Genomic DNA, 26,657 nt, shown 5'->3' with positions numbered 1-26,657 from the left:
GAAGGGAGTGGAAAATTTGTTTATTTAGTAGGGGGATTGTTTTGTATTTTTAAAAAGATTATAAGTTTTGAAAATGTTAATTGAGTCCACAATTAACTTAATTTAGTGTTTAAGTATGTTTGACCTTTTGTTGGTCAATATAGTCACCAATAACTAATTCAAAACTTAAAGGATACCTTTCCTTCAATTTTCCATGTTACATGACTCTGTAATATTGTTGGTATTTTTTCTCTATTTTTCTCTTTTGAAAAATTAGTGTATTTATACAACTTTTTTCCTTACTTGGTTGTACTCTCCGTTTAATTCATTTAAATATGAGATTATTTTTGAAACAATTTCATGGAGAATTGCTATTTATAGATTGATTAATCATGAAAAATTAAGTAGAAGAAAGTTGAGAAGACATGATATTTAAGTAGAGAATGCAAATAGATAGATATTTTTTTTGTAACTCATGAAACACACTTTTTCTTAAAAAAGAATAATAATTATCATTTGCAAAAGTAAATTTTAATAAATTTTGTAATAACACTCGATCTTAAAGCACTATAATCAATAGACATTTCCAATACTGAAGACGCACTGAAGCACTATACGGAAACTTATACACTCCTAATTCGTAGTAATCTTTCAAACAACAAATGTTAAATATTTAATAGAATTACTATCTATTTTTTTTTTTAAAAAAGAGGGAATAAAAAACTTAAGAACTTCTAACCATACTATTAATAATAATAATAAATTAAAATATGAAGATCACAAAGTTACGTATTAATAGTCAATTTTTCTATGAATAATATCCAAACCTGAAAACACGGTAATTAACCTTAAGCAACAAAAAAAATATAAAAATAAAACTAACTAATCAAGAATATTTAGCTATGAGTTAAAGAGGAAAGAAGGAACCTACAAAGAGAAGGAAAGAGAAAAAATCAAATCATTTTTTCTAAAAAAAAACTCATAATTCATATAATCAAGATTTAAAAGATAAAAAAACAAATATATAAACAATAGAAAAAAGTGATACTATATTATGCATGTCAAATCATTTTACCTCGTAAAAGCAAACTATGCAAAAATGTCTAATATATTCATTATAGATCTTTCTTCTGCAAAATCAAATCAAAGAAGACAAAAAATTAACCAACCAATGAGACAAAAGATGAAGATTAAGAAAAATGAAAATAAAATAATCATCATATATGTCTCAAAATAAGTTTTTAGAAGTGTGATTTTGATGAGTTATAAAATTGTATATTAAATAATTTGAAGGTTATGAATATGAAAGGTTCGGAGTTATAGATGTTATTAAATTAATTATGTAATTGAAGAGGTAGGAATTAAAGAGATGATTTTATAAAATAAAATAATTAAAAAAAATAGAAAAAATATCAAAAAAATAAAAATAAATTCTTGACCATTGAAAAATGCCACATCACTTTTTTTGTTTATCTAGCTTTATATATATATGTGTGTGTGTGTGTGAGAGAGAGAGATTATTAAATGATAACGATAGTATTGAAAAAATGATAATTTTTTCTGTTAAAGTAAACAAGAAAAAAAACCCAAATTATTTTAGTATAAAAATACAAAAATAAATATTCCAACATCAACGATTTTTATTTTTTTTGAAAAACTACATAAATTGACCATAAAACTCAAAATAATTACATGTTCATAACCCAATCCAAAGTAATTCAAGAAATATTATTCTCTCAAAAGAAAGTTACAACCTATACCCTTATTCATTAAAGCTGATTATTTTCGTTTAACTGATACTAAATCAGTATATATATATATATAGGGGTGTTCACGGGTTGGTTTGGATCGGTTATTGGTTAAAACCAAAACCAAACCAACTTAATCGGTTTTAAAATTATCAAAACCAAACCAAACCAAATATAATATACATTTATCGGTTTGGTGATTATCGGTTTCGGTTTGGTTTGGTTCGGTTATTCGGTTATTAACCATACACAAAAATAAAAGAAACAATTCATTTAAAATATGAAAAAAGTGACAACAATCCATTCAAAAGGAAAAATAGTTAGAATGACTTAAATTACTGAACTTTCGATCACTAAATTTACTATCAATAAAACTTTAAAATTCACTATACTGGCCTAGAAGGAAGAGACAATAAATTTTCAGTCCCACAAAGAATTGTCATAGACACTCATATACATAAAATCAATAAGATAAATGTTTCATCTTGGACATTTTTCCTTTCAATAAGTAAATTATAAAGAAATTTTAATGAAAATATGTATAAGATCTTTAAAATTGTTTATAAAAACAATATATTAAGTATGCATATTAATAAAATATATGCATATAATTCATTGGTTAGGTTCGATTATTTCTTCGGGTTTTTTTAATAAAATCATAACCAAACCAAATACGATCGGTTTTCAAAAATCTAAAACCAAACCAAACCAAACCCAAATAAAATCAGTTTTATTTTATCGATTTGGTTTGGTTTTTCGGTTTGGATCGGTTTTTATCCAAACCGTGAACACCCCTATATATATATATATATATATATATATATATATATTGTATTGATATCATTAAAATTTCTTATTCAGAAATTACTCATTAGTCAATGATAGTATAAGAGTATAATTAATTTCAAATCCAAAATTAAAGAAGAACACAATCAATGAAAACGAATCTCTGAGGTACTAGTACAATTTCACTTTGAAGATTTGAAAATGAGTGAAAAATTTGTAGTAAAAAGAAATAACATATGCAATATGTAACGAGTGATTACTCAGTTAAATTGTATTTTAGTCATTTTATCTTGCATTGAATAATTCTTTAAGGATACATTGATCCTTTTATATATATATATTGTATTGATATCATTAAAATTTCTTATTCAGAAATTACTCATTAGTCAATGATAGTATAAGAGTATAATTAATTTCAAATCCAAAATTAAAGAAGAACACAATCAATGAAAACGAATCTCTGAGGTACTAGTACAATTTCACTTTGAAGATTTGAAAATGAGTGAAAAATTTGTAGTAAAAAGAAATAACATATGCAATATGTAACGAGTGATTACTCAGTTAAATTGTATTTTAGTCATTTTATCTTGCATTGAATAATTCTTTAAGGATACATTGATCCTTTTATCATGATAGATTGTTCAATGAATAGTTCAAAAGTATATTAGTCCTTTTATCAAAATGTATTAGTTATTTTATGCAGTGAATTTGATATGTATATTTTCAATTTTATCATATAATGTAATGAGAAAATTACATTCTATCACTATTCTTTTTTAGTTTATAAAAATCTCTCAAAATTAGTGTCATTCGGATACATAGCAATCTAGCCGAATACATTACATTTGACACATTAAAAAAATTCAGTTACAATTTAAAAGGAAAAGGAATGTAAAACTGAATGTGATTTCTCCAAATAACGTAAATCAAGTTGATGCCAATCTCTACTAAATCGTAACATCTTCAAACAATTTTAAATTCTTTTCAAATCTCTTCCAAATCGTAAAAAATTCAAAAAAAATTGTTGATTGACTATATATTACTATTTATGTATCATGATAATAAAATTGTGCATTACATTATTATGTATGTATCTTATTCTAATTGAAAAAATATTATAGTTTATAAAAGATATATTATACATGTAATTGTTCTCAATAGCATTTTTCTGTGATTGCTATATAAAATTGTGGTTAGTTGATATATATCTTATACATACAATAAAGTTTGAAATTTGTTGAATTTGATATACATGCATTAAACAATTTGTGCAACTATGTCTTAAAATGTTACTCGGAGAACTGCAGATACATAATAACATCTAATACATAGTCAATTCGACAATTTGACATAGTGATGTCTCATTTACAAAAAAAACTATGAATATGATACACACTGATTTAGTTGTAAAATAATGTTGCAGACACATAACAACATGTGATACATAATTGTGTTATATGCATAACAAAGTTATGTATCATATTCATAACAAAGTTATGTATCATATACATAACTATGAATATGATACAAATTGATATTGTTATAAAATATTAATGTTTAGGTATCAAAAATAATATTTGATAATGCCTACAGATACATAGTCGGCTAGTATAACAAAATTTATAATAATTATGTACCAAATACATAACTATGAACACGATACATATTAATTTATGTTTCAATAAATTAGGGTTATGTATCAAAACTAATATTTGAACACAATACATTGTACATAATAAAATTATAATGTATCATAAAGTTGAAACAAATGCATTATACATAAATTTATGAATCAATATCAACTAGATACATTAAAAATCTAAACCATGGATAGATAAGGGTGTTTAGCAACTTGTTCTACTTTCCCTTTTTTTGTATCAGAAAAAAATGAACAAAAAAAAATTGTGGACGATTGACTGGAGAGAGTATAAATTTGAAATTCAAAATGATGAACTGTAAGTTGGAGAAGAAGAAAAAATACATATTGAAGAAGTTGAAATCGATTGACTGGAGAGAGTATAAATTTGAAATTCAAAATTGTNTTTCCCATAGTCACTTTAGAAGACAAAGGTACATCCTTGTTTACTTTGCCTTCTCAACATTCTGATTCGTCATTGATAATGAATCATGTAATCGTTTGAATTTGTTTTCAGCCAAATCATCGTCATCATAATCATAAACACGATCAATATTAGGTGAGGTTAATTGTGTAATCCCAATACTTAAAGAAGGAGCATCATCCATATGTATCGGGACTTTGAAGATGAAAAAAAATTAGAACAAAAATGATGAACTGTAAGTTGGAGAAGAAGAAAAATTACATATTGAGGAAGTTGAAATCGATTGACTGGAGAGAGTATAAATTTGAAATTCAAAATTGTAATGAAGGAAATAACTACTGAGATTAAGGGAGTGAAAATAGAAAGAGATTGAAGGCATGAAAATAGGAAGAGAGAAACGTGCGTGATTTGAGAAGTTATTTATCCGGATGAGGGTGGTTTTGAAGGAAAAAGAGAAATTTTTGTAATATTTTAAAATGGTAGGGAATAATAGAAAATATGGTAAATAAGAATGTGTAGATAAGTAATTTATCAAGAGTACTGTCTTAATACATCATAATAAAAAAATATAAAAGTAAAAAGTTTGGCCCAAAAGAACATTTTCTTATCGAACATGTAACATCCCGCCTTAGAAAGAGCTAAATTTAGAAAGCGCTTCAATGGAAATAGCTAAATTGAGAATTTTGCAAGTTATGCTTAAGTTGTTAGTTTTGGGTCAACTTCAAACAACCATAACTTTCCGTACATGATGATTTAGGTGGCTCATAAGATATCAAATGAAAGGTCTTGGAATAGTCTTTCCAACGCCACCGACTTTTCTAAATTTCGAGTTCGGATGAGAAAGATATGCCCGTTTGAAGTTAGCATGTCAGTTAAGAAAAGTTACCCAAAAATGTGAGGGGTATTTTGGTCTTTTCCTTACCCCATCAGCTTAAAACAAATTTAGTAATATTTTTGTGGTCAAATCTGATTTGGGTCAGTTTTCATAATCCCAAATACGCTTAGGGTTTTGAGAAGAGTTCAAGAAGAGGAAAAGAGGAGAAAAGAGGAAAGGTTCAAGGCGTTAGTCAAGATTCATGAGATTTGTCCAGGGATTTCGCCAAATCGAGGTATGTAAGTTTTCATAGTGTTGGGTTCATTCACCCACGCACCAATCATGATTTACATATTCGAATTCATTTATAGAGATTGACAGATTTAAGTTCTTGATGAGTATTCTTGAAGTATTGCTTTCGTTCTTGAATTATGATGGGTTTGATGAGTTCGTGAGATAATTGAATTGAGTTTGAGAGTTATTTTTGAATAGATTATGTTGTACTTGTATTGGACAATTGAATCTAAAGAAAATTCGAGAAAAGAAATCGATTCTAGACGAATTAGAATCAGAAAACGAGAACAAGAATTCGTCGGAAAGTTTTAGGGGAAATGTAGGGCAGAGCGCCCCAGCAGTGCGCCATATTATTGTCTTTGAAGTTCAGGGGCTGGCACCCCGCCCCAGCAGTGTGCTAGGGTCGTCTGCCCTCACCATTTTTTCGTCGTTTGCTCCGTCTAAGTATTTTTAAAGTGTACATTTATTCCCTATTGATTCTAAACTACATCTAAACATCGAGAAATCATTCATAACGTGAATCATAACCCTTGAATTCATAATTCAAATTCAAGGTAGAGTTAATAGTCAAGCCTTGATAGTTCTTTCGAGTCATTTTGAGAAGTCTTTTACAATCTTTTAAAACTTGTTTTAAGAATTGAGTACTTGAGTTTGAGGATGAGGAGAGTAGAGCTCATTTTTTTCAAAATTATATATGGAAACTAAGTATTCCCAAGAGTAAATGTTTTTACATTTAAGAAGAGAGGAAACACCGATTTCCAAAATGAGTTCATGAGAAGTTTTGAGTATAGTCTTTTTTAAGAGAAATCTTTTGAGTAATAATCTCAAAGTTGAGGATGAGGAAATGTTTTTTTTAAAACATATGAGCTAAGTTATATTTTGGGAGAAGTAATGAGCACCGATATGGGGGAGAGTTAAGACAACTCACAGCCCCCATAAACCATGTAGCCAATGTGGATAGAAAGGGTCATACTTTTTAGATGATTCCTTATTGCTTTTAAGCATACCTTAGTGGATCCACATAGTTGAGGATTTCTATACCCCGTCAAGGTATATGACAGTTCTGGCAGCGTGGATAAGATGTTCTATCATCACATAGCTCATAGTGATGGTTGTCGGTTAGAAAATCTCCCAAATAGAGTTATTTTGTATTTTTATATACAAAATGAGTTATTATTGTATTTTTAAATACATTGATTTGATATCTACTGTTTTAAATGCTTTATATAAACTGCATCTTTATTATTGTATTTTTTATACTGCATTGAGTTACGGTTGAGTTGAGCAGCGTCAGGGTGAGTTTCATTCTTTCCAAGTTCAAGCTTTATGTTATGTTCAATTTTTCCCTTACATGCTCGTACATTTAATGTAATGATGTTATTTGGCATGTATCATTGCAGATACATGAGATCATGTTCATCAACAGGCGATTCATTGATACTAGTTGCAGTTCTAGAGTTGTTTGATGAGTTTCCCTGCTTCCGGAGGATCCCTCATTTATGTCTTATCATTTCATTTTTGTTAGTATGATCGAGGGTCTTGTCCCGACATCCCTCATAGTATTAGATGATTCATAGATAGATAGACATCAATAGTTCATGTGTCTTTTTTTTCATTTTCAGTTGTTAATGTTTAAAGACTTGAGTTGCCTCTTTGGCTAGTTGAATGTTTTATTTCTAAAATATTCTGAGTATTTCTTTGAGACATTGAGTAAAGTTGTGTTCTTGAGTTCATCTTATTTATTAGTAAGTCTTCCACTAACAGTTAAGCTAGGCCAAGGGTTCGCTTGGGGCCAACAATGATTCTCGAGTGCCAGTCGCGTCCAGGGTGTAGGCTCAGGACATGACAAAACATTTGTCCCATTTTTCTAAACCTATATTAATCTTAATAGGGGGAAATTAGAGATGTCAAAATGGGCTCGGCCCGTTAAGTCAAGCCAACCAACCCTTGAATTAAGTGGGGTTGGGCCTAATTTATTTTGGCCCATTTAGGAACTAGACTTTTTAGCCTAGCCTCATTTGGCCTGCTAGCCTCGTAGGCCCAACCCACGAGCCTTAGAGGCTAGCCCGTGGACTATGAATGTTATAAATATATATTATATATATTTTAGTAGTGTTTTATTTATAAATATTTTGTCAATAAATATTGAAAAATATAAAATCAAGTGTAATTCCTTTGTAGATCTTTTACATTTTAGGGTCATTAGCCCACTTAAATCAAGTTTACTTTTATTTTTATGCCTAATTTCCCATTCCCCCTTTATTGTCTTATTTATGAAAAAAGTGATCATGTAATATTTTTTGCTCGAATGAATCTTACGATGTTGTATCTTGGCTATTATGTATTTTTTGTAAGTATTCATTGAAATGTGTAATTAATAAATGAATTTTTGTATGTATTGATGTTGTGTTCATCAGACATCATTGTTCGATACTCTTAAATAATCTTTCTAAGACACCAATGTTGTTCATTTTTTGGTTGAAGAGCTGACCCGTCCCAACTCATGGCCCGCTTAAGGCTGAGTTGGGCTGCTATTTTATAGACCTTTTAACTAAAAGGGCCAGCCCATCCTAACCCATTTAACTCTCTAGCCCGTTAGGGTTAGGTTGAGTTGGATTGGGCCAACTCATTTTGATAGCTCTAATGAAAATACATTTATATTTTCTTGCTTAGGAGACTTCCGACCTCTTCTCTAATTTCCTAGGGTTTGTGTACTCCTTTCTTTCTAGCTCTCATGTATGTGTCATGGTACCTTGATGTTGTCTTTTTGCTGCCTTCCATTGTAGGTACATCGTTCTCTTCTTGTTTTGAAATTTATTTTCCTAAATGATTCTTTCTTGATTAGTACTTGAGCAATGCTTGTCCTGATTGCTTTAAGCTTGATTGTCCAGGTGCGAAATTGGATGTGAGAATGTCGAGCTAGCTATTTTTTCAGGTAAGGCAATTCTTCCTCATCTGTTGAGTCAACATCGATTTCTTCTCAAGTGAACTTATGATGCTTGACTCATTTCTTGTGTTCCTTCCCTACGTTATGTGAATCAATATTTTTTCTATGTGCTCGATAGAGTATCTTGAACCACATCTTTGTAAAAATTTCATCTCTGTTTAGATTGATTTTGTGTTGAATCTAATGTTTAGTACTTGTGACTTATCCAAATTAATTAGAGATCTGCGTTTTTAGAAAGCTCAGAGTTCTACTTGGATTGTTATTTAACTAATTTCTCTGAAGTCAGATATGTCAAGTAGTTTATCATTGTATTTCCTTCCCTTTATGTGTGCTTGATTTGAGATCTTCTATTTCTCGTGAAATTTTTAATATTCTCTATTATGTTGTTGATTTTCCATGACATCTTTTAGGTGTCATCCAATACTTTTTTCATTAATTGTGAATTTTTTTCTATTATGCAATTCTTAAAGCCTCCGACTACACAAAATGATATAGTTTCAATAATAGTTGGTGTCTTTGTCTCCGTGTATGTGATATTTGAATTTACATCTGACTTTGTAAAATTAGGTCTCTAATGTAGCTTTGAACACAAAAATCATAAGAACACTTCTTAGAATCTCCCTTACTTGCACTATCTAATTATATTTGATTGTACATATATGTGTTTGTGTGTGTCTGTAGGGGATAGGGGTCCAATTCAATATGATATATTACATTCTTTTCTTCTGTTGATCTAAGTAATCAACATGGATGGTCATGAATTTGTAGGCCCCTTGTTTTCAGATATATATATATATATATATATATATATATATATATATAACTAGATGTCAAATAGAAGTGTTCATTTAATGAACCAAACTTTCAAAATTTAGCTGTGCATTCCCAAACTCATTCTATGGAGTTAAAGACAGTTTCATCATCATTTACCACCATCATGGAGACATCGTCATGATTTTATTCCTGCTCAGAGTCGCTAGAGGCGTTTCCCCATGTTGCAAAGGCTTTCTTCACGACTTGATCAACGTTGGACTTCCTTTCAGAATGGTCAAGGACCTGGTCCCTTTGTCGTGGTTTGAAGTCCTGAACTTCGTGCTTTTGGCTATGACAGTCTCTTATGAAGTGGCTAGACTTTCCACATTTGTGACAGAGATCGTTAACATTAGCCGTTCTGCTGGTGGTTCATTTCTTCTTGAATCCTCTATGATTTTTGACTATCTTCTGAAATCTCCTAGTCAAATAGGCCATCTCGTCCTCATTTTCAGATCTATCGCTTTGAACCATTTTTAGTGCAACGAATTTCTCCTTTTTCCCTTCCTTCACAGATGAGCCTTGCTGCCTGTTTAGCTCATACGTTTGCAAGTTCCCTATCAGCTCATCCATGGTAACAACTTTTAAGTTCCTGGCCTCAGTGATGGCATTTACTCTGCTCTTCCATGACTTAGAAAGAACTCAGAGAATTTTTCGAACTTGTTTGCTTGGGTATTCGCTCACCAAGACATCTTAGTTCGTTTGTGATGGAAGTAAACCTTGTATGCATCTCATGAATGGTTTCACCTTCCTTCATGTTAAAATTCTCGTATTGAGTAGTCAATATGTCCACTTTGGACTCCTTGACTTGAGTGGTTCCTTCGTGAGTTGTTTTTAGTCCTAGTTCTCTTTTACAGTCTCACAGGCAAAGATCCTGTTATACTCATCTGGACCAATTCCACAAATCAGTAGCTTCTTGGCTTTGTAGTTCTTTTCTATTTTTTTCCTGTCACTCTCATCATATTCTTTTTTGGTCTTTAGAATCACCTTCGTAAGTTCTCCTTCTTTTACATCTTTGGTGGGAACGTAAGGTCCATCTAGTATCATATCCCATAGCTCAGTGTCTTTTGCATTAATATAATTATGCATCTGTGTCTTCCACCATCCATAGAATTGTCCGTTGGATCGAGTGGACGAGTGGTAGACTGACCTCTTTATATGCTCGTTGGAGCAGCTATTCTTTCAAGATCTTTCTTCTCTTGGTGTTAACTAGATAGAGAAGTCAGTGCTCTGATAACAATTGATGGAATGCATGCGTCCACTAACTACGACAGGACCAAGTCCTTTAGACAGTTAAGATGCACAAATAAATACTGAAAGTAAAGAGAACACACAATACTTTATGTGGAAACCTCCTTGCTCAAAGGAGTAAATCACGACCTGTCTCACAGAATTTTTAAAACTGTTTTCACTAATCTTCTCAAGCAAAAGCGAAACACAGTTTACAACCACGAGATTAACCACCTAATCTCAAACTAAGTAATATTCCTATTACTTAAACGAGCCAAATTAATGCGCTCATTGCCAACTATACTAACCCTCACTGATTAATATAAATTTTTAACCGTAAGACACAAAGTTACACCTAACTATGTTCTTACAAGATTCAAACAAGGTTTTGAAATGTTTCTAACAAGAGTGAAACGAATCCTACAAGATAAGCACAAATACAAGCACACAAAACATCAGTAGGTTCAGAAAACAATTCTTCCGTTGATCAGGTCCCTTGTTGTTTTGTATGAAGCTTGATTTTTCTCTCTTTGAATGAATGAATGTTTTGTTGTTTGTCATGTTGATTATATCAATAAAAAAGAGTTATTGATCGTTGGACAAACAATCTCGTCCGTTCTGATTGGTTTAGTACGCTGACGGATTCACTAACCACTGACATATGACAGCTTTAATTTCCACCTGTATAGCACATTGTCCTGGATGAGAACACTCTGCATAGGACTGGGTCCCTGCACCTGTGAGGATCATCAAAACTGAAAGCTTATCAGAAAGATTACTGCCAGGCGGTTGAAATAAAATTTGATCGTTCTGCACTTTACACGGTCACATAAAATATAAGATTAAGCAATTTCAAAATAGCATACAAGATTAGACAATACCAAAATAGCCTAATCAATTAGACAACGTACACTATAGGAGAAAGGTACAAACACCCTAAAAAGTTATAAATTCCAAAATCAAAATTAGAAAAAAAAACGTAATCAATATGAGCGAATCTAGCGGAGATTACAATTTTAAGTGGTTTTGTATGTTAGTCAAATTTTCAATTTTGTCCCAAATTTAACTTTCAAACACAAACCCCACTTGTATACCCTCTTATATTATCAATATTTATTGTGTATCATGAGCTTGATTTTTTTTATCTCGATTGTTATTTATTTTTGGGTTCTTGAGAGGGAAATTAATACAATTTTTTTTAGGTTTTGAGACTGAGAGTGAATGGTTCTATGAAATGACTGATTCTTGCCAAAAAGAAATTAAGGATGGGCTAAAGCATTGTGGAATTAGACTTCTAAAGCTTCATCCTTCCATTGGAGAGCTCATCAGTCTTATTGAGGTAAAGATTCAATTTTTATCTTTCTCATGCTCTCTATATAAAAATGGATGAATAAATGATAGAAAATATAAAATAGATAGTAATTCATACCTTCAATATAGGAAGGTACATTACATCAATGCAAATAAAAAAATCTCAAAAAGTTGAAATTCGAGATTAAATTGGGTTAAATTGAAGATTTTTTTAAAATTGGTTAAAGCGTAAATGAGTTGAGATTGAACTCAATACAAATTATCTTGGGCCCAACCCCTAAAATTTTGGGTGAGTTGGGGGGGGGGGGTTAAATATATTTGGGCTCATTTTGACACCCCTACTTTATGTATTAGTAGTACCTCGTTTGGTGTACTTTTTCAACATTAGTTATACACATTATTATATATTAAAGAGTATATTACTAATAAATGGATATACATAGTATTATAAATAATGTTCGGGGATTTAATGCATGCATTAGCATGGTTAAAGATTCAATTGTTCTTCAAAACTTATTTTTACATCTATTTCACCATATTTGTGGAGGGATTTTAAATAAATATTATTTAAAAAAATTATGCAATGTATACTATATTAATACACAAATCAAATAGTGCATACGAAATAATCTTTGCATAGTTAATGCAAACAAAACTAATACAAACATTATTAATGAGACCATTACTAATACAATTTATTTAACATTATTCTCATACACCCTGTCAAACGACCTCAAAGTGACAAATGTAGTTTTAGTGTAATGTTTTTTGGAATTAAAATGAAAAGGACAATTCTTCAACAAAAGCCTGCTGCCCCAATTTTAGTTACACCTTTTCTCTCTAAAGCTTCAACAACTGATTTTGCATCTTCAAATCTTAGGATTTTGTATGTTTGTGTAAAGATACCACGTGATGTTAAAAATTTCTACTTCAGAAAAATATTAATATTTTTAAAAGACTAATTATTTAGTATAGAAAGAACAATATCCTGAATAAAGTGAAACAAATATAAAATTATTTGGTCGACCCAAGCTAATACATGATTGAGATGAAAACAATTATTTAATATTGTGATGGGACACTATAAAATGTTGGTTGCTTTTGTGTCAAGAGTGAACATCATGTGTTGAATCTTGTCTGGTAAAAAGTTCTGATCAAGTGAAAGAAGTATGAATCTTGATGATTCTGCTTAAATACCTACCTCAATATGCAATGAAATCTTGATGATTGTAATTTTTTAGTATAATCTTTTTTCTAAATAAAATGTAGCTTGAATATCATGTTTTTTTTTTTTAATTACTCACTAATTTTCAAAATATGTCATTGAGTTGCTTAAAGAGTTAAAGTGTTCCTTATAAGTGATTATTGGACTTTTTTTATATTAATGAAATGTGATTGATGTTGTTTATCTTGTAAAAGTTGATCCATTTTTTGGGTTGTTATTTGTGAGACATTATCAGAGGATATGGCGATTTTTATATAATAATGACGTGACACTTCTTGAAAAAAATTTATAGTATCACTGTCAGATTGAATAATTAAAGAGTACAAGCTTTAAAATAGTGACTGTCATGAAATTATCGACATAGATCTAAGGACAAATATAGCAGAACAAATAAGGATGCTCACCTGAGAGTGTTGGTGCTAAAAGATGATGTTATGCAATCTCAAGATAAGGGGAAATAATACTAATTATTTTTTACTTTCATTTTGTGCTTATGAATTTTATAAGAGATTTAAATTGCTATTAGTAGTGATTAAAATCTCTCTAGCAAACTTGTCAAGACATAGCGAGGAAGAAAGATTGTCATGTCAAAGGATGATGATGTACTAATATAACATATTTTGAAAACTTCAAAAAAGGTTATATTAATACCTCATCCTTTGACATGACAATCTTTATTTGTCGCTTTGTCTTACAAATTTGCTGGATAGAGTAGTTTAATGTTAGGTAAAATTCACAAATACAAAAAGAGAAGTAAAAAAGAAAAGTGATTACCATTTCTCTCATCTTGAGATTGCAGATATTATCTTTTCGAACCAACACTCCTAGCTCATATCACCTAGGAGTTGTTCTAGGTGAGTATCCTTATTTGCTTTGCTATATTTCTTCATAGTCCTATGTCGACAATCCCATGACTAGCTCCCATTGCTAAATCTAATATTCTTTAGTTGTTTCATTTGATTGTGATGGTATGATTTTTTTTTTCTAGAGTTGTTATGCTATTATTAATTAAAGTCGTCTCATCTGTCAGCAATGTCGCACATATAATACTAGCATATGGACCAATTTTTACAAAATACACAACATCAGTCACATCTTCATTAAAAAAAAGCAATTCAATTAATACCATATTTGATAATTAGTGAGTACTAAAAAACACATGACACTCAAGCTACACTACTTAGCAAAAATGATCATATTAAAAACATTTCATTCAATACCTTAAGACAAAGCAAATAACAATAGAGATAGTTATGAGTAGGACTTACCATTTGTTCCCTTGGGCATTTCATTGCATATTGAGGCAATTATTTCAGCATAATCATCAAGATTCATACTTCTTGACTTGAGGGCTTCTACAAGACACGATTCAACACTTGTTGTGCACTATTGACATCGAATAATTAAATCAACGCTTCAACGTTGCATCATAATGTTAACTAATTGCCTTCATCTCAATCTCTTCTTAGCTAGGATAGAATATACAATTTTGTATCTATTAGTTCCACTCTTTTTTTCAGGTTATTGTCTTTCTAATGCTAAATAATTAATGTTATGACATGCTAGAAGATGTTACGTCAATGCTTGTAAATGTTTAAATACTTATCGATAAGAAGTTATATAAAATTGGCTAATAGAAGAAATCTAAAATTTGCACCGATAAATTGAGATAAAAATTCTGTTTTAGATTGACCCCTATGGTTCATATACAAATAATGTTCCCTATAAGAGTAAGCATAAAACTCAATAGCATGATAAAAATAAGTCAAAAATTGGCGCTCTAGCCACCATTCTTCACCTAGACATTGTTGATCAAATATCTTTATTATCTTAAAAAAAAAAATATAAGAATAATCTTTGAAATCCTTTATATCATCATTAAAGATTGTCAAAAGAATTAATTATCTATTATTGCCCCATATTATATTGTCCTTAATGACATTCTATCAAGGATTTTTTTGTGTGTTAGCTTAGGAAGTGGAAAATAAAAATAAGGATTTTTTTTTATTTGTTGGGTTTTCTTTAAGTAAAATATCTCCTTTGTTAGTTTTTGGCTCGTAGTTTTAATACTAGAAACCTGGGGATACATTTTAGTCAGTGAAATATCCCAGTGCCATAGACATGCTTCAAGCTACGAGATTTTCAATATTTTTCAACAGACATAGTCATACATTAGCTAATGCCACTTGCTAAAACTTTAAATTCATTATCTTTGTTTTTACATGCTTATATTGAAAAATCTTTGTAATTTTGTTAACTTATTGGAAGGGTATTTGAAGAGTTATCTCATTCATGCCACTATTAACATAATGCTGTAAATTAATATCCTTGAAACTATGGCATATGTCAAAGCTAGTGTGATGTTGGTAGACCTTGAATGTGAAGTGTTAGTTTAGAGATATTCCAAATATTTTTCAGAATCATCTGGTAACTTCGCAAACTTTTTTCTTTCGATAGCTAGTGTTTTGAGTTTTTTTCTCTTTTCTGACTGTTACATAGAGTGTAATTTTATTATTTCAAGAATAAATCACACTCTAGGTAACAATCAAGAAATAAGGGAAAAACAAGAAACACTTGCTACCATGGAGTAAAATTTTTGCTAAGTTACCTGATGTTCCTGAAAAATATTTGAAATGTTTTTATTACTAATTAATGCATAACATTCAAGGTCCAGCAATATCACACAAGATTTGATATTTTGCTCTTGTTTGAAGAATATTCACAATGCAACTTTATGATAATAGCGGCGTGAATGAGATAATCTTCACGCGGCCCTTACAATAAGTTGAAAATTTTCTTGAGATTTTATGATACAAGTGTGTGAAAATGAAAGGAAATCATGATATAAAGTTTTGTTAGGTTTTGCCTTGATTTCCTTTCTTATTTGAGTTTTATTTTTCTCTTGAAGGAAAGTCAATGTATTATCATAAATGTTTTAACTTTTTCTGACAGAAAAATATTTTTCATACATATTTGGTTATTCTTTTCTTAGAGGAGAAGTTTGGAACTCTATAAATTATAGATCTCTCTTCTCATACTAAGAACATCCACAATGTAGTCGTTTAGAAAGTTTGGTTTAAGGGGAGATCATTTTTTTTTGGTAAGCAAACATTTTATTTGCCAAGTAAAGGCTACAAAACAAAAAAATTAGCCGGTATGGATATAAGCTCCATCCTTGCTAAACCAAAGTCTCATATTTGCTAGCTATTTCTATGGATAAGTATTTAAATTGTGTAATCTAGTAGCTATTCTAGAATATCTTATGCCTCTCCCATGAATTTCCTGGATTATATGTCTGATCATGGAGCCTACTGACTGCTGCTTTTGTTGAAATATCATGGCATTGCACTCTAACCATATATGATATACTGTGTTTGCCATTGTTGTTGGAATGTACGCGGTCACCAGTGATCACAGGACCAGGTCCCCAATAGAATGAAAGTGCAGAAAATAAATAGCACAACGTAAAAGACACAAGAGTTTTACGTGGAAACCTCCTTGCTCAAGGGAGTAAAACCACAACCTGTCGCATAGGACTTTCAAAATGTTTTCACTAATCTTCTCAAGCAAAAGCGAAACACAGTTTACACCACAACAATGAGATTAACCTCCTAATCTCACACTAAGTAATACAACTATTACTTAAACGAGCCTAAGCAATGCATGCATTGCCCATTACACTAATCCTAACGATTAATATAAACTTTTATAATAAGACACAAAGTTACCCCTAACTATGTTCTTACAAAGATTCACACAAGTTTTGAAACGTTTCTAACACAAGTGAAACGAATCCTACAAGTTAAGCACAAATACAAACAATCAAGAACAACAGCAGGTACGGAAAGCACTATTTCAGTTGATCAGGTCCTTGCTGTATGTGTTCTTGTGCTTGAGTTCTTCCTTGAAGATGGCCTTCTCTTTTTAAGCTTATAAGTTTTTGTTTACCAAATTTTGAGTTTGTGTTTTGTGGAAGAGACTCTATCAAAAAGACACAAACTCCTTGGAACCGCCCATTGGCTGAGAGCCTGCTTCTCTGGAAAAACGTGCACCTACCACATCAAAGGTGACCGCTTTTCTGACAGCTGTCTTGTCGTCCTTTCACATACGCAGTCTTGTAGGGACCAGGTCCCTTGCAAACTTTTTTCAGTGAGTTCTTGAGAAGACTTGCTGACTCTCTCTCCTTTTGAATGAATGATTTAATTTGTTGTTTGTCATGTTGATTAAATCAACCATAAAGAGTTATTAACCGTTGGACAAACAACCTCGTCCATTCTGATTGGTGTAGTACGTTGACGCCTTACCAACCTCTAACAGGACATCTTTACAGTTGTACACAATTATAAATCTGGACGAGAGAACTTTGCCAGAGACCGGATCCCTGCATTTGTGAGCCACAGAAACAGACAGTCGTCCGCTCTTTTTATTGGTGCAGTACACTGCACTTTTCACCTACCACCTGACATGACAACTTTACAGTTGTACCCCATTTGAATCTGGACAAGAGCACTCTGCCAGGGACCAGGTTCTGCATTTGTGAGGATCATCAAAACACCTAGAATATAACATTTCCCCTCTTTTTGAAAATGACACACAAATATTCCTCACATTGAGTTTATTCATTCATTTCACTGTCATCAGTCCCAATAACAAGGATTTGGTTCCTTGTTAGATCTCTAAGTTTGTTAAATAATCAAAACTTAACATCAGCTCCAAAATAACAATTGCCATTCTATACACAAAGGTCCTGTTGTTTCTTCCTTTTATGTATTTTATTGACCATTGTATCTCATTAGTCCTGTTCATTGTATTTCTGAAGTGGATTCTCTCTTTTGTAGTAGATGCCGAACCTGTTGTGCCCCATTGACTAAGAAGGGGGCGGACACAGCAGCTACATGGACCCCTTCCTTTCAGTTGTTGCCAGCGCTTTCCTGGGCTGAGCCGGAATTTTTTGCTAAGGGAGATTATTATTTTCCCAATAGAGTTTATGTTTTTTGATGGAGTATTAATTTTCAATATGTAGGTCACTTGACCAAACCATATTAATAATATGTTTTTTTATATATATTTTTATTTGTAATCTAATTTATCACCAACATAATTTGCAATTATAAACTTCCGCATACGGCCTGATTCTTTCGAACCCATCAAGTTTGAGCAAATGGCATTAGCTAATTCTCTATCATGTGTGTACAAGGAAAACAACCCTGTATGGCTATGGGAATTTTTTACTTTCTTCCGATTCTTTTTTCATTTTATTTGAAAATCAGCGTTTGATCATAAAAATTCCAACGGTAACTTGAAATTGTTTTCACTTTCACCTTTTTTTTTTTTTTCAAATTTACCCTAATTTATATTTTTATAAACATAACCACATTCCACATTTAAGTGAAATTCTCATGTGTCAATTTGGATTGGCATACAAGTGTTCTTTCACAAATTATCTCAGAAACCAAACACAAACAACACTCATTTTGCATACAAAGAAAACCCTCCTAACCTTATTACCAAAAACATACAAAGAAAACATGTCATTACAGTGAAAGAAAATTTCACTTAAGATGTTTCTCAAACCATCCCAACATGTCTTGATGAGACTCTTCAGCAGATTTTACAGCTAATTCATCTTCATCGTCATACCTCACGGACCAGCCATGTGTAACCCCAGGAAAAATCTTCACAAATGCATCAACCTGCACGAAAAAAGCACCATAAACATCCAATTCATTCTCTGTTGAAACCTAGTATCGTTGGTAAACTATGTACTCGAATACACCTCTTAGTCAATTATTATGATACNTGTTAGTTTAGAGATATTCCAAATATTTTTCAGAATCATCTGGTAACTTCGCAAACTTTTTTCTTTCGATAGCTAGTGTTTTGAGTTTTTTTCTCTTTTCTGACTGTTACATAGAGTGTAATTTTATTATTTCAAGAATAAATCACACTCTAGGTAACAATCAAGAAATAAGGGAAAAACAAGAAACACTTGCTACCATGGAGTAAAATTAATTTTTGCTAAGTTACCTGATGTTCCTGAAAAATATTTGAAATGTTTTTATTACTAATTAATGCATGCATCACATTCAAGGTCCAGCAATATCACACAAGATTTGATATTTGCTCTTGTTTGAAGAGTATTCACAATGCAACTTTATGATAATAGCGGCGTGAATCAGATAATCTTCACGTGCCCTTACAATAAGTTGAAAAATTTCTTGAGATTTTATGATACAAGTGTGTGAAAATGAAAGGAAATCATGATATAAAGTTTTGTTAGGTTTTGCCCTGATTTCTTACTTATTTGAGTTTTATTTTTCTCTCGAAGGAAAGCCAATGTATTATCATAAATGCTTTAATTTTTTCTGAAAGAAAAATATAATTTTCTTCCGTATGTGGTTATTCTTTCTTTAGAGGACAAGTTTGAAACTCTATAAATTGACGATCCCCCTTCTAATACTAAGAACATCCACAATATATTTGTTTAGAGGGCTTTGTTTAAGGGGAGATTATTCTCTCAATAAATTTTATGCTTTTTGTTATTAGTTTTCAATATGTAGGTCACTTGACCAAACCATTTAAATTATATGCTTTTAGTATATTTTATTTGTAATCTAATTTACACCAACATAATTTGTAATTATAAGTTTCCGCATGATGCCCTGATTCTTTCGAACCCAATAAGTTTGAGCAAGTGACATTAGCTAATCTAGTTCCTCTCTCTCTCTCATTGGCTTGCTTTCTGATAGCTTTCTCTAGGCTAAGAAATTCGATGACTCATCCTAGGGCTTTTCTTTTTGTTCCCCTTTGTAAAGCAATCGAAAAGAGACCAGAACCACGTGAAAAAAGGTTTCATAAGCAAACATTATTGTGGAAATCAAGGGAGAGTGCCTTTTTAGAAAAGATACAATAGTTTTCGATTCCCCCGAGCTTAAGGGTCAATTACGGGGGTAACCGGTCGATCAACTCATTTCGGGGTTAACCTATCGATCAACTCATTTCAGGGTTAACCTGTTGATCAACTCTAGGCTGAGCTTCAGTGAAAAACTAAATCCCTACCTTATAGAATGAAATTCCGCAGTTTTGCAATAACTTGGTCTTTTTCTTCACTTCAACTTTGAGATGATTGAAGAAGTGCAATGCAAAAGAACGCCTTCTTTCTGGAGGCCAAGATGAACAATCGCTAAGGAATATCTTGAACTAATTGAAGAAGTGAAGTAATACTTGGTCAGTTCTCCGTTATTCATTGAAGACTTCGCACGTACCCCTGTGAATTCTTTTGTTAACACAATACTAAGGCCGCATATATGTACTCAGTAGGAAAATCCTTCACTTCAAAACAATCAATCAGGTCTGGTGCCATCCGCGCTTCTTCTGCCTATTGAAAGTGGAAGTTCAAGCTTTGAAGCTCATTTTCCAGCATTCCTTTCAATTCTTTCAACCGATTTGGCAACTTTTAGCTAGACAAAGTTAGGTGATTTACCAGGTCGGCATTAGGGGAGTGCAAAAACCCAACCGTCCAATAAATCAAACCGAAAAAAGTGTTATTGGTTTATTGGACTAATGGTTTTTTAATGGTTTTATAAAAAAAATTATCCGGTTATCGATTCGGTATTGGTTTTTAATATTAGGTTATTGGGTAAACCGATAACCCATTAAGCCTAGCAATTAACTACATTTACTTGTACATAATTATTATATATTAATCTTAATACCTTACTGGTTATAACTATCTTTATCCTTTAGCCTTCAATTCACCCTTCAAAGTGACTTTTAGTTCACAAATTCACATTATACAAAACGTCAAAATCTAAAATAAGAACCCTATTCCTCTTAATTTCTCTTTGTGTTACACTTGTACATAGTTTTTTAATTACATTATTGTGTTGTTGCGTCAAATTTATTAGAGAAGTTATATATTTATTTTATAAGTATTTTCTTATTGGTTAAACCGAAAACCGAATCGTTCGGGACTAAAACCGATAAATTGAAAATCGATAAAAAATCTCTTATTAGTTTGGTTATTGGTTTGACTTATTTAAAAATTGAAAATCGATAAACCAAACCGATAATACATAAAACCGAACCGAACTAACTGATGCACCCCTAGGCTTTCATCTTGATTTCTTCCTTTGAAAAGCTTGACCTGACCGGCTTGGAACTTAATTTGATTATCTAAGGAATTAAAAACTTGATTTTTTCAAACAAAGACTCTTCTTCTTAGGAAGACGATTCCCCGTCATTAACTTAGAAATTGTGTTTGGCATTTAGAGAACACCCAAAATCCCGTTTTCACTTTCACCGCTAATTTTTTTTCAAATTTACCCTATGTTATATTTTATAAACATAACCACAGTCCACATTTAAGTAAAATTCTCACTGTCAATTTGGATTGGCAAACAAGTGTTCTGTCACAAATTATCTCATAAATCAAACACAAACAACACTCATTTTGCATACAAAGAAAACCCTCCTAATCTTATTACCAAAAACATACAAAGAAAACCCTCCTAATCTTATTACCAAAAACATACAAAGAAAACATGTCATTACAGTGAAAGAAAATTTCACTTAAGATGTTTCTCAAACCATCCCAACATGTCTTGATGAGACTCTTCAGCAGATTTTACAGCTAATTCATCTTCATCGTCGTACCTCACGGACCAGCCATGTGTAACCCCGGGAAAAATCTTCACAAATGCATCAACCTGCACGAAAAAAGCACCATAAACATCCAATTCATTCTCTGTTGAAACCTAGTATCGTTGGTAAACTATGTACTCGAATACACCTCTTAGTCAATTATTATGATACAACTCGAATTCCTACCTCAGGCTTCGCATTTAAGGCCATCTCAAATTGCTTGACAAGCTCAGGTGGAGATCTTCTGTCAATCTCCGCTCCCAATATTGAGATTGGAACCTTAACAGCTGAAACACAACAACAATAGAGACTTACGACTTCACAAATGAAAAGATCAAAATGCTAAATATGAAAAATTAGCCCTGATACTGCATTACATTTGTGAAAAGATCAAAATGCTAAATATGAAAAATTAGCCCTGATACTGCATTACATTATGAAATGCGTGCTATAGAAGATGTAGTAGCAAAATCATACCGTGTATATCATCTACAGCAACAAATGAAGGATGCAATAGCACTGCAGCTTGGATATAAGCATATTTTGCTAGTTCCACGACTACCTTAGCTGGAACGAATTCAAAGTACGTAATTCTTTAGCAAATTACTTTAACAAAGATGAAAAGAAGTTGTAAGTTGTGACTAGAGCAAGAAGAATGACCTCCCCAACAGAAGCCTGCTGCTCCCATTTTTGTTACACCATTGCTCTTTAAAGCTTCAATAACTGGTTTTGCATCTTCGAATCCTTGATCCTGTAGCAACAAGAATACATCAGATAAAAGTGCAAACATGAAATCTGATACTACCTGAGCTAACTAACTATATATATTAATTAGAAATAGGAACTCACCGGTCCATGATCTATTATCCATACTTCTAAAGGCTTCTCATCATTAGGTATACGGGGATCGCCACGAAGGAAATCAGGGACTACTACATAGAAGCCAGCTTCTGCAACTTTGTCTGCAAGCTTTCTATAATTTTGAAAGCAAAGGTTATATATCTATCAGTTTGAAGAATATCATCTATTAATTACATCCAAATATAGCTAAGATGTCAGGTAGGATGATGTGTAACTATATGTTAAGTATCTACTTATGCACATTCAAAATTGAAGAACAGAGATCAATATTAGCTGAGGTCAAATTAAAAGGACATGTTTATTCCTGCAATCCTTACCTCAACTTTGGAGCTTCATATCCTGCATATTAATAAAAAAAAAAAACCCAATAAGTTCGATATAAATCATATATTTTTTCAAAAAATATTCTCATTTAAATTCTAAATATTAACATTAACAAACAAAAAGGAGAAGTTACCAAAAACATCAGAAACAAGGATTACAGCTTGGGTGGAATCAACGGGACCAGAAAGATAACAGTTGAAGCCTCCAAGTTGTTGGACATGACCAGCTCCTCCTCCTCCTCCGCCGCTCAGGTAATTTGGTGGATTTTCACAACACTCAGGACCCGACATAATAATATTAACAATGTTATTATAAAATTAAAGCCAAGAACTAAACTAAAATAACAAGAAAATGTGTATCGATCGAAATAAAGGAACAATTTTTTCAAGACCATTTATAAGTATTAAAAATTACTTGGACACAGAGTCTGTAATGACCTCATTTACTTGGGCATCAAAGTGAGCTACAGTGAATAACCACCATATTAAAATAAGTTAAATTTTGTTCATATTTCAAAAGACAATTAGCATCCAATCCAATGATCAAAATATAATATTCACACAATTCAGAGACAAATTTATTATTTTAATGCACGTATAATATAATACTGATGGGGTCAAAAAAAAAAAAAAGATGTTGAAAATGTAGCCGCTTCTTTTCACGTGGCATCGGATGATAAGTTTTCGACATTTGAAAATAGATTATTTACCTAATTAGTTATTGGCCCAAAAGTAATTACTGTTACTAGTCAATGTATAAAATTATATATTTACTAATTATTTGAATGGACAATTATACAAAGTAAATAAAGGCTAATTCATTATGTTAATAATGAAACTCAAAAATATTAATTAAAGGTAACTATAAGCTATTTTGTATAGTTCAAAAATCATTTCGGAAAAATTATATAAATATGCATCTTATTTTATCATAATATCTAAAATTTTCCATCATTTAAAAAATTACAAAAATACTCTCTCGGATACATCCTTATCTCCTCTCGGATACATCCCTATTCTTTTTAGGATACATCCCTTCCATTAAGTAATATACCATTCGCAACTCATGAGCTATGTGTCTACAAGTTTTTTGATGTATCCGAGATACTATAAATTTAAAAAACTTTTTGTAATTTGAGAAATAAATAGTGATAATATAATTTACTCTTAACACTACGAGATTTATGTAATTTTTACATAAATTTAACCATCTAATGTAGTACTTTGACTTCTCGGGCCAAATACTTTTATTTTAAGTTATTATTTTTATCAAATTATCAATTTTATTATAGAATTTTACTATTTAATTGACATGCATAATTCTTACTAAAAAAAAATTTCCGATTCGAAAAAGAAGACGCTTTCTCTCTCTCTCTCTCAATTCTTTATATTATCTACCGGACTAAATTACCGTCACCTCTCACGTCAGATTTTTTGCTTATTTGTTTTATATTTGACAGCAAGCATATGGTTCTTCTCTAATTTTATATTTATTTATTGATCTTGTATTTATTTAACTCCTTTACTTTATTCTTTTTCTAAAATGCAAAGGGACACCAAATAATTTATATATTCTTTAATTTTGTTCGTTTTAATTAAAAGATTGCAATATTTTGGTTTTGTGCTAAATTGAATTAGCCAGGTTCATAAAAAACGACAAGGAGAAAGGCGTATAAAGTATAACTCAGTGTGCTTTCTGAATATTCTTTCTTATATTATTAATATATCTATTTGCTATTATACCTCTACGGACTACGATAATAGCCAATATACTGATTTCTCAAAAGCATGATGCACGACGCTTCATTTAAAATAAATAAATAATGGTCTATTTACTTGTCCTATTTGCTTTAAAAAATTAATTAATTTTTTTAATCATATTCATCTCAATTACCCATGATCCATTAGTATTTTGGACAAATTTTTAGATGCTAAACATTAATTGTTCTGGACGGGGAGTACATTTTTATATTTGAAACCATTTGACTTTAGTTAAACTTCCCATTTTGCATTCAGCAGCAAGTTCTTAATTGTAACTATATAATATATTTAAGATTACAAGTTCACAAGTCGATAACCACACAAATATTATGGTATATAGTATATTTATGAATGTAATATCATAAAAAAAAATCCTTTAATCAGCATCTGAAAATTCTTGTCGGACTATTGAATCACATCTACTGAAAAAACAAAAAAATTATCTTATATATTTAGTGTATTTTTTTGTCGAGAGGATTCAGATGAACACCCTTCCGACCCCTGATTATCATCTTGCACTTGTCTTGTCTATTACCTTAATTTCGCATAGAGGTAGTACCCTTTGTTCATTGTCAATTATCTTTATTTACATTTTTAGTCGATAATCGTCGATCATAACCAAAAAAAAATCATGTTTTAATTACTTGAATAATAGTAAATAGATTTTATTTAAAATATTATTTGTATCAATTCCTATGAAAGCGGTATTTACACTATACTATCTTTGACTAGCAAAAAAAAACCCGGTTAATTTGGTTGAATAAAGGAGATGTAGTAATATGTAGTGCTTGGGTTGTCTAATAATTGCCTTGAAAATGTCATTATTGTAAAGTAGAACCCAACGTGACCTTCATTGATCATATATTTAGGTATTTATACATGTACAATTACATAAATAACCCTTAGTAGAAACATTAACTAATACCTAAATACCATACTTATCACTCCCCCTCATTCAACTTGCTACGTAAATCACAAAAACGATCCTTCAAGAGAGGCTTGGTAAGAATATCCGCAAGCTGATCATGAGAAGAAATATATTGAACCCGAAGTTTCTTTTTCTGTACAAGATCACAAATAGAGTGAAAATCGATCTCCATATATTTGGTGATACAGTGAAACATCGGGTTAGCTGTAAGATAGGTTGCACTTAAATTATCACACAATGAAGGCAAGGAACCAGAGGAAAGATCAATTTCTTTCAACAATAGACGAATCCGTAGAAGTTCACTGGTGGCAGCAGCAAGAGAGCAATATTCAGCCTTAGTAGTAGAGCACGAGACAAATCGTTGTTTGCAACGAACACCAAGAGTTCTGTTTTGAAAGAGAATACCATGAGAAGAAGTGGATTTTAGACATCTCAATATACGCTTAATTGTTGCCCAATGTTTCTCTGTTGGACTATGCATGAATTGACAAACTTTATTCACCGAGAAGGAAATATCAGGTCTAGTGAAAGTGAGATATTGTAAGTCACCAACAATACTTCGATAAAGACTTTTATCAAAGAATTGAGTGTTGTCACTGTTGTGCAGTTTATTGCTCGGGCACATGTGAGTAGAAATATCACTGCAAGTTAACACGTTACTACGTTCTAAGAGATCATATATATATATTTAGACTGATGTAACAACAACCCATAAGATCGCCATGTAGCTTTAATACCCAAAAAGTAATTAAGCTTGCCCAAGTTCCGCAAGGAGAATCACATTTCTAACTGTTGAAGCAATGAAGAAACAAGATGCATAGACGCGCCCAAGACTATAATGTCATCAACATAGATCAAACAAAATAATTTTTCAGTGCCCATGCTTCTAAAAAAGAGTGAAATATCTGTTTTAGAGCCTTGGAAACTAAGCTCACAC

General features: G+C 31.4%; 2 protein-coding genes across 4 annotated transcripts in view; both read right to left on the bottom strand.

The window, feature by feature from the left end:
* Positions 1 to 3,933, bottom strand: part of LOC125869798 (glutamine synthetase, chloroplastic) — a 115,060-nt gene extending 111,127 nt beyond the window's left edge. For both annotated transcript variants that reach the window (XM_049550237.1, XM_049550239.1), the window contains exon 1: positions 3,923 to 3,933. The gene's annotated coding sequence lies outside the window, so the exon portion shown is untranslated. The remainder of the gene's footprint in view (positions 1 to 3,922) is intronic.
* A 14,684-nt stretch (positions 3,934 to 18,617) lies between these two features.
* On the bottom strand, positions 18,618 to 23,602 carry LOC125870032 (endo-1,3;1,4-beta-D-glucanase-like). 2 transcript variants are annotated; one of them, XM_049550407.1, is made up of 7 exons: positions 23,166 to 23,602; positions 23,026 to 23,047; positions 22,697 to 22,820; positions 22,508 to 22,598; positions 22,325 to 22,414; positions 22,034 to 22,134; positions 18,618 to 18,897 (listed from the first exon to the last, which is right to left on the bottom strand). In XM_049550407.1, exons 1-7 carry the CDS (start codon positions 23,320 to 23,322, stop codon positions 18,757 to 18,759), a joined length of 726 nt encoding a protein of 241 aa, XP_049406364.1. In that variant the 5' UTR covers positions 23,323 to 23,602; the 3' UTR covers positions 18,618 to 18,756. The 2 variants fall into 2 exon arrangements, with proteins under 2 accessions (XP_049406364.1, XP_049406359.1); XM_049550402.1 differs by lacking the exon at positions 18,618 to 18,897 and adding an exon at positions 21,716 to 21,912 and having other exon boundaries at positions 23,166 to 23,390.
* Positions 23,603 to 26,657: the final 3,055 nt, after the last annotated feature.

The sequence above is a fragment of the Solanum stenotomum genome, chromosome 1, assembly GCF_019186545.1.
Source record: "Solanum stenotomum isolate F172 chromosome 1, ASM1918654v1, whole genome shotgun sequence".
NCBI classification, from domain to species: domain Eukaryota; kingdom Viridiplantae; phylum Streptophyta; class Magnoliopsida; order Solanales; family Solanaceae; genus Solanum; species Solanum stenotomum.
Note: the sequence above shows the minus strand (reverse complement) of the source record. Positions and strands in the feature narration are given on the sequence as shown.

Coding starts and splice junctions, on each gene's coding strand:
- LOC125870032 (XM_049550407.1), bottom strand. CDS start 23,322: ATGTCGGGTCCTGAGTGTTGTGAAAATCCACCAAATTACCTGAGCGGC. Junction 22,415..22,507: donor AGCAGGCTTCTGTTGGGGAG/GTCATTCTTCTT, acceptor AATTCGTTCCAG/CTAAGGTAGTCGTGGAACTA. Junction 22,135..22,324: donor TGCTGTAGATGATATACACG/GTATGATTTTGC, acceptor GTTGTGTTTCAG/CTGTTAAGGTTCCAATCTCA.